At 34.9% G+C, this 12,247-nt stretch overlaps 1 protein-coding gene across 2 annotated transcripts in view; it reads left to right on the forward strand.

Moving 5' to 3' along the window:
* Positions 1-11,902, forward strand: part of LOC131702000 (anthrax toxin receptor 2-like) — an 82,050-nt gene extending 70,148 nt beyond the window's left edge. For both annotated transcript variants that reach the window (XM_059003337.1, XM_059003290.1), the window contains exon 17: positions 7,128-11,902. In XM_059003337.1, coding sequence (XP_058859320.1) covers positions 7,128-7,166 — 39 coding nt within the window. In that variant the 3' untranslated portion in view covers positions 7,167-11,902. The remainder of the gene's footprint in view (positions 1-7,127) is intronic.
* The last annotated feature ends 345 nt before the right edge of the window (positions 11,903-12,247 follow it).

Consider the following 12,247-nt stretch of genomic DNA (forward strand, 5'->3'; position numbering starts at 1 on the left):
ATTCCTGATGCGTTGCATGGCTAGGCATCAGGAATATTTTGTGCATCGAAGATGTTTCAGAGATTTTAGTATTGGAGGGTCATTCCATTTCTTGAAGTATGAAAGACTCACAGCAGCATATGTGTAATAATATACTGATGGGGTGTTTCTGCTACCACATGCTCACTTTTAAACAACCTACCCAACCCCCACTGAAACAGTTTTGTTTTGCTCTTGTTGTTGTTGTTGTAGGGATTTTAAATGATTTGAAAGTGCTGTGGCATTAACCTTGGTATTTACGGAGCTTGACTGGATACACTGCAGTTATTTGGAACTCGTTCTGGTGTGGCTTGCTCTTGTCCCTCTGCTGGATTCTGTCTGTGTATTAGAGCCATCTGTGCCTGCTGTACCTTCTGTGAGCTCGCCCCAGCCAAAACGACTGGCATTTTTGTGGAAGTTGGTTCAGAAACAGCACAGAGCTTTTAGCTGGCAACAATGTGCAATTACTTTGAAAAAAAAAAAAACAGGGGACAAGAAGCAGGATTCTGAGCAGGAAACAGCTGCAGCTAGTGCTGTTCGCATATTTAGCTTCAGAAATGACTTATCCTCGCACCAGCAAACAGGCTGTGCTTATTTTGAGCTCTATGGTAAAACTTTTCTAACTGTGCAACGGTTGGAACAAACATCTTTGATCTTTTTCATCGTTCAGATATTTAAACCCAAACTAAATACAGTTGGGATGTTAAAAAAAAATAAAATTGTTTACACCCTCCTAATAATATAAAGATATACTGTACTGAACAATACGGTATCATACAGGCACAATTATACTAAATAGACTAAATATGTCCACTAGCATTAAAATAGGGACACCTGAAGCATGTTTAAATAAGGTAATGGCCGTCTGTTTTCAGAGGCCACCAATGTTTAGTCCCTTTGGTGTGTCAGTCAGTTTAGGTTTTACAGTACACTGCATAAGACAAGATTTGATACAGTACACTGCATAAGACAAGATTTGATCCCACTGCAAAGTTGCTCACTGTTACATTTATGTTACTGCCTTTTCAAAAAGATTTACTCATAACTTAAAAAAAATTCATTCATTATGTAAAACTACACAGACAAATGTGTTGGCTGGTGAATTCATCAATCTCTGAAAATCGTGTAGAATGAATTCCATATTAGTAGATGGAGATTGTACCCATGTATCTTTAAAATTAGCACATGTAATAGCATTCCCAACAGCATTATGATAGAAGAACACCAATTGGATCATCTTTATTAATACATTATCTTAACAGCTGCGATTTTATGACAGTTTGAATGTGCACTCAGAGACTTTCCCTGGCAAAAAAGTATGAACATTTATTTGGTCATACTGGTGTATTTCTATATATATATATATATATATATATATATATATATATATATATATATATATATCTATCTATCTAATATATATATATATATATATATATATATATATATATATTAAGGGACATTTTCTTGACACAAAGCATTCTATTTCTTTTAGAATATATGAGAAAATAAAGGACTGTTGGAATTGCTGTTTATTTATAGCAAGTAAACAAAAGGCAGACATTGACATCCTGATTTCATAAAAACTGGTGGTAACAAAAAAGTTTCTACGAGAATTCTTTATTCTGCAGCTTATTTATTTGTCTTAGATAACAAATCTCACAATGGCACATATTAAAAAACAACAAGTCACATATTAAAAAAGTACAATAATAATAATAATAATAATAATAATAATAATAATAATAATAATCCAGTTCCCCTTATTATAAATGTGGTTTAAAATAGAATTCTGACTATTTTGACAACTTTTTAATAAACCAGAAAGTACCCCAGAAAGTAAGAATTTAAAAAAATATTAGCATCCCAAATACAACTATGCATGTGCTGCTTAAAATTTCTATTGTAGTATGTTTTAAATTGTGAAAAATACAGAAACGGAACATTTAAATTCAGCAGATACTAGCCACCGGTCTGATCATTCTAAGCACAGCCATATGGACAGTTTAAAGCCAAGGAGCCTGTCAGCCATTTAAGTTTATGGTGCTGCTGAGGATTTACAGTACACTGGAGTAGATATAAACAGCCATTTACAGCTGCCACTCACAGACTGTCACTGAAACAACAAGATGCAACTTCTGTATAAACTCGTTTGAAATAATATACAAATGGGGATCCCAGGATTAAACTATATGTATATATACAGTGCTTAATTTGTGCCGGGGCACAGCTCCTGAACCTCTGGGCGTGCACAGTCATATTCCCGGTACCTCTAGTTAAAAATCTCATAAAATGCTTTATTTTTAAATTCTCAACACAGTTTCTCTTACACTACTTGGTTTGATTAAATGAGCAGTACACAACAAAATATGAAAGCTAAACATTAATTTCAACAAAGAACAACAACTTTTTAATGAAAAGAAAATATTATATCCTACTTCAATAGCCTGCTGTAGTATTTCATATTATAATTTAATTAATAGAGAATAAAAACATTCTAAGATAACAACTACCTAGCCTAAGTTTAATTAATCATTTTTGTAATCTACCAGCGGCTTCTGTTGCATATATATCGCTGATAATAGTGCAGACCGTGGCTCAAACCAGTGTTCGTGTTGGGGTACGTATTTTTTTTCTTAATGAATGTCGTCCTTCTGGAGTCCTCTGAATGCCTTTTAATTTGTTTGTTTTTTAAACCATTTAAATGCAAAACCATAACAAAACAGACTTTTTTTAAAATGTATTTATCATTTGTCCTGAGGTTGCCTTTAATTATTTTTTCTGCACGTACTGCTACATTGTGTGTGTATATATATATATGTAACTTTAAGATACAATGGGCAAGATCACATTTTTTTCAGACTTTGGCGCTCCTGAGGTTGGGGAGGTGGGATCCGGCTTAGACTGTTTCTCCTCACCACTCTGCAGCGACCCCTATAGGCCAGGTTGAGGGCAGAGATTTGCTGGGCTGGTCTTTGGCCTCCAGAGGCCGGTAGCCTGCAGACATCCGCCCTCGAGTTCCTGGGTATAAAACTATGATACTGTAAATGTGGTGACCCATTCAGCCTTGTCACATTTTTGGTACTGAAATACATCCTTTTTCAAGGGGATGTTACCAGGAGTACAAGAATGTTAATGCCTTCAGAATGTTGATGCCCTGAACATGACACTGATGCTGCTTACTGTTGCCTTCAACTGGCAGGCACAGGCAAACAAACAGTGATGTCAGCTTCTAAATGTTGCAGCCATGGCCGTGGTTTGCCTACTTAACCTGTAATGGATATGTCAGCGCATGCTGCTTGCCTGTTATCACGGCATGATATATGTGGCGCAGTGGCCAGGTGGAGTAGACACGCCCACCCCACCCCCCTCCTCTGTGCTGTAAAAATACACTCTGTCAATCAGGCAATGGGAGTCAGTGATGAACAATCTGTAAACAGCGTGACACCGCAAGCCAGCATCACATTGTATTGCAGGCTCTAGATTAAAAGGCAACGGATTGCTGTTCTTAGTTAACACTTTTCTTTCAGCCCTATTCACTGCTACCGTTTTTAGTTGAGTTTAGTTAACAGGGCAAGGAGAATGATTGGTTAAGAGCAAAATGCTACAGAAACTGGGAGTTTTAATCTTATAAATACTGGCAACAATATTTCGATCTGGCATTTAGAACTTGAGTGCTGCTCATTGTAAATATAATTTGACATCAAAGGAAGGAGAACACATTACAGGAAGAATACATATAGGGGCTGATCTAAGAATACCTGCAAAGTGATTTGCGGCTGCAAAACACCCATATTGCTGCCAAAAACCATGTTTAGCTGGTGTAAAGTGGGACTTTAGCAGTCACTAAAAATGCGGTGTATGTAAAGAATGGTTTTCAACTGCCGTTGTGCATCTGCTATCAAATTAGCACTTTGCCATTATTAATTCATTTATATTATATTGAAATGTATTCAAATGAAGAAAAGAGCATGGAATTGGGCAGGGATCTGGACTACTAAGCGGGCGCAAACATTGTACAGTAGACTGTTTGATGTCATTAAAACATCTGCAGAGGATTATATGCAAAATCAGTATAAAACAATGAAGAGACGGTAGCACAGCACTTTCAATAGGGCAATACTTGAGGAATTTTGTCACCCAGAGGTTTCAACTTCTTTTCAGCATTGCTGACATGCAGTAGTAGTGGAAGGTACTGTCTTCTTTGACAAAGTAAAACGTATTCATAATAACCTTGTAGATACATAAGCTGGTAAATACCAAGTACTGTAACTAGTCCTTGTGGTTTGGCTAAAGATTGTGAAAACTATTTTGACATTATGACCAAGAACCACCAACTTTCCAAATTACTCCTCAATACAAGCACAGAGCTACAAGTGGAACAGGTGGTTGGGGGGGTCAGCATTAACACTTTTGATTTTGTACTGTAGTGCGTGTATATATAGTGTAACGTTCAATTGTATGGGCGGTATACCAAATTTCTATCCAGCACATATGTGGTTTCTAATCAAAGTTCCTTTGGTTTATTTTATGTCTGAAGTAAATTAATTTTCAAACTAAACTAATTAATGATACAGAATTTTAAAATAATGTGTGTTTAAACTACTGGAAACAAGCAGAAGCTGCAGGTTTCTTAAATTCATTTTGCTAAGAGTTTAAAAACTGAGAAAACACACATCGACGCTATGTATGTAAACACAAAAGCACAAAACTGATGTCTGTAATTCCAGAATGTGTCATTAATGGTGAATATAGTGCTGAATATACTGCCAGAACCATTGATGTGCGCTACGGCCTAACAAGTAAAGAAATGCAATATTTTCATTTTCGCCATAATATGTAAGAGTTGTACAATGTTACCATTAATTAAGGAGAGAGGATCATTAACGAAAATGTAGTTTTAAACATTCAAATAAACTCAGTTAACCATTACTAGAAAAAAGATGAAGAACTATGAACTTGGTAACACAGCATCTGCAGTGTGTGTGTGAGAGACAGGACAGACCCTGAGACTGCATTATCGTTTATATTGGTTAGCAAGTTACACAATTTCTTATCCTTCTATGTAAAACACAGATCCGGAGACCCAAGTGCCACTTTGTACTGTAATTTAAATGTAATTCTCAGCATTCCTAATTTATTTACAAAACAAAGGTAGTTTGAATTGAAAAAACCTCAGTTGCCTGATTTTTCTACGATGACGTCCCACCAGCCTTAAATAATGTATTTTTCATCCCCAAGCTATCAAATAATATATTCTTGACATAACAATCAAAAATTGGATGGTTTATCTAGCAGAATTTATACTCACAGACACTGTATACATATAGATACATAATTTGATAACTTAAAAAAAAATCTGATTTTAATAGCGCTTTCCAAATTAAGATTTTATGAGCATCCTTTGTTTCCATTGATTTCATATATATTCACAGATAAACGTGGTTGCACTACATGTTTCCCTATGCTGTACATTTCCACGTTTGAATAACATTTTGAGCCACACACTTGTATTCTTGTAAAAGGTTACAGCAAGTCAGAAGTGTAGCTTGCAGTCCTATATTTTGTGCGGCACACACAGGTGGGTTTGGATTCCCAGCTTCTGTTCTGCATTCAACATGGCCTTGTTTCAACAGACCATGCCAGATTAGCATGAGCTCGCTGAGCACCGGGGACTAGGGATGGATCTGAACGTATTGGGTCGCACCTGCATAGCCCTTACACCATGATGAGTTTTGTACACCCTTATGTCTGGAACAGATTTGAAACTCAAGACTTATTCCAATGCATTTATCCACTGTACCATTTGCAGCCAACACAGCATCTGATGTTTTATCCTTTAACCCTACATGATTATAGTCACAGGGTGTGCAGTACCATAACAAGGTGGATTATAGTATATATAACTCATTGAAATATATTTAGCATTGGTTATACTAAGGAATGTAGTAAAAGAGAAACAACCCGGTTCTGTAACTATGAAAATAAAGGATTTGAATAAGTACATCATTTCTCATATATGTGATTTCATGATGTACTTATACAGTACATGTAATTCAAGCTGCAGAGCCCAGAGACACATGCACCATTACTCTACATGTACTGCCCCTCTGTGCTGATAACATTGGTTACATCTGGAATGTGAAGTGGAGCCCCAAATGGAGAAAAAATAAATTGCAAGGCTAGAAACTCAGATCAGAGATTCATTAAATAAAACATAAAAGACATATATAATAATAATAATAATAATAATAATAATAATAATAATAATAATAATAATAATGTATTTTGACTGTATAATTTGTGCTTTATTTTGTTATTCTGTCAGGTTATCAAAGTCAGATCAAATCAGATGTTATTTATATAGCGTCCTTCATACAAAAAGTATCTGAAAGCAAAACAAAGAGACTCAAATACATTTGTATAGAGATCCCAAAGCATGTCACACACGCAATAAACGAACAATTAAACCATTAACTTAAAAACAGTCTAATACAGAAATTCGTGAAAACAGCAATTGAAAAAGAGATACAAAATGAGGATTTAATTGTAAAAAAGTGAGTTTGCAGCAACAGAACAATTAAACGAGTTTAAAACAAAAAATGTATAAAATTAAAATTTAAAAAAGGACAAAAATGAAAACGGAGTTTAGATTGTAAATAGAAAAAACTAAGCAAGAAAAGCTATTATTATTATTATTATTATTATTATTATTATTATTATTATTATTATTATTATTATTATTATTATGCCCAAGGCTTTAAGGAAAAAAAAAACAATTACCTGTCACGTAATACATTTGTTATTCAAATAATAAAAAAAAAATCAATAGTTTAAAGGACTGCGTTTTCAGTGATATTGATGTATGTAAGTCCATTTTAACTGTAGCATATGTATTTATATTTTCAATATTATTATTATAATATTACATTATTAATGTTAAGTAATTAACTCTGATCTGAAATCGATCAAGGACTGATCTCTGGATAAATAGCTGAAACAAAATCATAAAAGGAAAGACAGCACACTATTTTCATGAAAAGTACCTATTGCAACTGCTGTGTCTTTATAGCACAATAAATGTGTCTTTTTTTTCTTTTGTTTTCCAGGGTCGCTGTATAGACTTCAGTCGTGTTCAGAGCCAGTAGAAGAAAACTATTTGGGCACATTCATTGTGTGTGTAACTACCTACTGAAGACAGCAGTAAACCGGTTACCAGTTTACAAAGAACCTCACCACTTTGCTTTAAAACCACTATGTCTTTTGGCCTTCCTTGAATTTGTGCAGTTTGAGGCATAGATCACCCTTTTACCTCTTTTAAATTCTTCTGCATTCTTAAGCACCTTATTAAGCTTTTATATCCTAATAACCTACTGGTTTTAATCATGAAAGGGCCATCAATGCACCACCAGTACCACTCTGTGCCGTTTGGTTTTGCGAAGCACCTTTGTGCACACCGAATACTTACCATATTCTGTCCATGTTGTGCCTTCTGTGGAAAACCTAATTTAATGGACACAGACGGCAGTGATTTAAACAAAACAAAAAAAAAATCAGAGATAAAAAGAAGCTGGTTGCTGTTGGCGAGGAAATAAAAATAATCCCGATGGGCCTAACAAGTACCAAAGTCTGTTGCCTTTTGGCGACGTCTCATCACAAAATCTTTCCAACTACACCATCATTTAATGCCTAGCGGGAGCGTTCTGGCTGAAAATCTTGTCATTTTAACACTGAAAAGTGCACACGCATGACAAAATGTAGACAGGATGCCCCAAGGTATTGGAAGCAGCAAGACTTTGCCCTTTTTGAAGACACCTTTCTTTCATTATGCACCCGGGACAGAAAAATTAATAGAGCGTTATTGTACTGCAAGACAGCCTGTAACCAAAGATCTTCGGCAGGGTTTGAGGGACTGATACTTCAAGACCTTGACATGGTGGCTGGTGTTTTATTTTCATTTTTATCACCACTGTAAGTTCAGTAATGTATAAAGCATCATCATCTATAAACATACCTTTCAGTTTTAGGATTTTTTAAAAGAAAAATACAGCAGCCTCAATGCTGGTATGTATCTCCACTGTTTCAAATCTCCAAGGGTCCCTCCGCGTCACAACCCAGCAACTCTCTTTGCATGAGAATCTCAAAGTTTAATTAATATAATTAAAGGCAACAGCAAGCAGCAGCCTGTGAAGATTTTGCTCATCTTTTTTATGCCTTTTGACATTGAATGACCTATTACTGTATGCGCATTACTCAGATTTTGAGGAGCACCACCATGCCTTGGTAACGTTAAGACAGGTCCCAAATAAAAAAAAACAAAGCAAAATAGAAACAAAAAAGGGCACGCTATTGTTCATTTTCAGAAAGTATATCCATAGAGCCACACAGGCCCTTGCAAAGACAACGGGCGATGTATTTGTAAAATGTTTCAAGCGCCCTGTCACGTCGGCACTCCCAAGTGATGTTAGTGTGAGCGGAAACACTGTGGGGGAGGAAGGAGTCAGCAGCTGAAGAAAAAGGCTCGAACGATCTAGTCACTTTCGATACGGTACTTCAGATGCAAAATGGATATTCGAGTCGAAACCTGACAAAGCGCGCCTGCTTTGATGTGAACTGGTATAGACAATGACCAGTGGCTGGGTCAGTGGGATGTCTCTCTGCAAGCAGGGAAGCTTATCAAATGACACTAAAAATAAGTTCAACAACCATCATGTTTGAGGGGAATAGGCGAACATTTCACATTTGGTGGGCATGCAAGTGCGCGAGATGGGAATAGCGTGGCGAAGCGTCCTGGTCTAATTATTCCTTTGTGCTCTTCATGGAAATAGCAAGGGACATAAATTATTCTCTTGGTCGACTTCCAAATGTGTGGGGCTGCCGGAAGAAGCTTTTACACAGAGCCACTTTCAGAATATTTTTCTTAACTTTTATTTATGTCAACAGTGCTATTAAAGCTATGGCACATATACACAGAAATAAAATGTATTTTACCTTCCGGTTTTATTTTCTTTTGTGCTAATAATGTGAAAGCAAAGGGCTGTAAATAACCTACATTAATGAGCTATTTATTCACACCAGTCACAACACAGATCTTCCTCTCAATGACATTTCACATGAAATATGGGGCTAATTGCCGGTGGTGCCACATCATGGATAGCAGCTTTTTTCTTACATTTCATAGCTCAGAAAATAAAGCGTTAATAGTTTTATCTGCATATGGTACAGAAATGTAAAAGTTGAATACGATCTTGCATATTACTGTACCTGTCACTGCACTGGGAGATAAAGAGTGTGACCTTTTATCTACCCACAATGCAGTAGGGTGTAAACACAAGCAGCCCATATCAAGGGGAGTCCCCATTATAGACACATTAAGAGTATTGCTTTTTTTTTTCACTGAAAAGCGTTTTTCAGATTTATTTTATTTTATTTTTTCTTGCTTGTAGATTTGCAATGAAAAAAGGAACACAATGTTTCACTGTTCTTCTGCTGAAATACTACTGAAAACAGTGAAAGAAATTGTGAGAATATATATATATATATATATATATATATATATATATATATATGTTTACTGTAAATTGTAGCTCCCACAGTGTACATCTGAAATTTGGAATCTTGTAAGTTGAAACAGGGCTACATTTTGGTTGACATTTTGGGCCTGATAAAAGGATAGGAGGAACAAATAGATTTGAATGACTAACTTTATTATATATATATATATAAAATATACATAGTAAATTGTTGAACTAGTATAACGTTTATATATTTTGTTTGATAGAACATGTCTAATAAAAAACCTATACATTTTATACATTCATAAATGTATAAAAACATGAATTTTTCCTTAACAAAATGTTGCTGGTAATACCCAGGGAGTTTGTTGCCTTTATTTTTTGCTCAGGAGGAATCTGGAGGTAGAAGGGCAGTTCATTTAACAAAGATCATTTAAATCAATTTCTATTTAGTTTAATGTACGCTGTTGTTAAATGTATGAGTACATGATATACATTTTTTCTTACTACTGATACAATGTATGTCTGGGTCACTGTTTGTAAACCTAAGCAGTAAGAATAGACTCACTTCCATCTCCAATTGTCCCCATGTTGAAAAAGGCATGCTAAAGGCGATCTTTAATTGGGCACAAAAAGATTTATAAGGCTAGACAGGGGGGTGTAATTACATGTTACAAAACGAGAGATGCATATATTGTACCATCTACACTGCAGAAGCATCTTTGTGGTGCATTGCACCACAGGCAAAGTGCACAAAAAAAAATCCCTCCGAGGTTTGGAGAGCTTTGAAATTGGGTCTTCCATTTAGTGAAATTTGCCCAATATACCTTCAATATTTTCATTATTTGCACACTCTGATGAGCTTTTGTCTTTTTCATCAATGTCAAATTATATTAAAACAAAAAAAAAGACAACTACCCATCCTCTTCCTCCGCCTGAAACACAGCTATAAGAAACAGGTCCCCCCTCTAAGAAAGAAAAAGCAAAAGTTGCAGGAGAGAGGCAGCAGTAGCTTTACAGAAAGACGTGGCAGGTTAATTAATTGGATTCCTGTGTGTGTTGGTAAAATAGTTCTAATGAAAAGAAGGATTAAGTGGAGCTGTTGATACTGTATGGGCGACATACATGACAGAAACAGTGTACTAGGCTTTGTGGGAAATAAAATAGACGCAGAGATAAGTTTGAATACATTTTTTATTGTTATTTTTTTGCAGCTGTGTTTTTATTGTTGGTATCAGCTTTATCATGTCAAATGTAGTTTTTTTTCATTTAAAAAGCTTATTTACAAATAAAGTACACCTTGTCAGAATCCTCTGTATACTTTATTTGGCACAATCTTTCCATCTATCTGTCTAGTCATCTGTGTGTCTTTATTTACAATACAGAAATGCAAATTGCATGTAGAATAGCATGTTTGTCTTTCTCAATTAATAGTTTCATTTTTCAAATGGGTTATCTGGTCCAAGACTTTTTTTTTAAATGTATCTTAAATATGTTAAAATTGAAAATTGTAACATAATGCACAAAAAAACTAAAATGTATTGTCTTTAGACTACCTTGACTTCCCTACAGTTAACATTTTTTATTGTTAATTATTAATGGATAACCCACTAATTTATTTTACATATTTAAATTTTTCTGTCAATCAAAAAGTATGAAACAAGTTATTATTATTATTATTATTATTATTATTATTATTATTAATAATAATAATAATAATAATAATAATAATAATAATAATAATAATAATAATAATAATAATAGCAATAATGATAAGATCTAATGTACACCCAACTGTATATACTAAGGTTGTAATTTCATTGAGGATTTCTGGTGACGTATCTGTTTATCACTCACCAAAATCAATGGATGGAATTTCAGCCGTACGGTAGTACAGTATGTAGTTTTTTTTGTTTGTTTGTTTTTTGTTGTTTTTTTTGTTTGTTTTTTTAAGCATGTTAACATAATTAAAGTAGACATGGAAACTTATTACAAGCAATTGTGATTTTAACAATTAAAGAATAGGGGCATATTCACAGAGCATGTAACATAGTGCTAAGTGTTATTTTGTAAAATGAAAAGCAAAACTGCTACAGAACAAACAAGAAACTAGTAGTAAACATGTAGGGGCTCTAAAACGAACCTCCTGAGCTTTATAACACCAATGTTTTGTTTTATTTTTGATGTTAACTTAGCATTGGGATACATGTTTTGTGAACATTAGTCTAAGTATTAAGAGCACTATTTAAATAACTGTTAGGATTTCATTAATATGTACTTATTGTATACATAGTTTGATCTGCTGTCTAAACATAGACATTTTGGCACCAACTGAGTGTCACATGGGTCAAATAAAAATTCTTGCATTGCTTGTGTTTCTTTGACTTTGAGGTACATTGTTGGTGTGCTTGTGCCATTTATAACCTGACATATCTGTCTCGGCTAAGCTTGAAATCTGGAAGCCTGTTCTGTATTGTGCTGGTGGCTTTGATGGCATCATTGCTTTGTGCACAGGTTAAAGAATGTGTTTTGAAGTGCCCAGTGTAGAGGCGCCCTGCCTCCGCGTGTACACCGGGTTGCCTCGTCTCATCCTGTTAATCAACTTATTCCAGTGTCATTAGCGCCATTCTTTATGAAATGAGAAAAACACCAAAAAAATGCAAAGCAAAAATAAATAAAACAAGGTAGGTTAATTTGACATAGCAGATTTACAC

Source organism: Acipenser ruthenus, chromosome 1 (assembly GCF_902713425.1).
Source record: "Acipenser ruthenus chromosome 1, fAciRut3.2 maternal haplotype, whole genome shotgun sequence".
Classification (NCBI taxonomy): Eukaryota; Metazoa; Chordata; class Actinopteri; order Acipenseriformes; family Acipenseridae; genus Acipenser; species Acipenser ruthenus.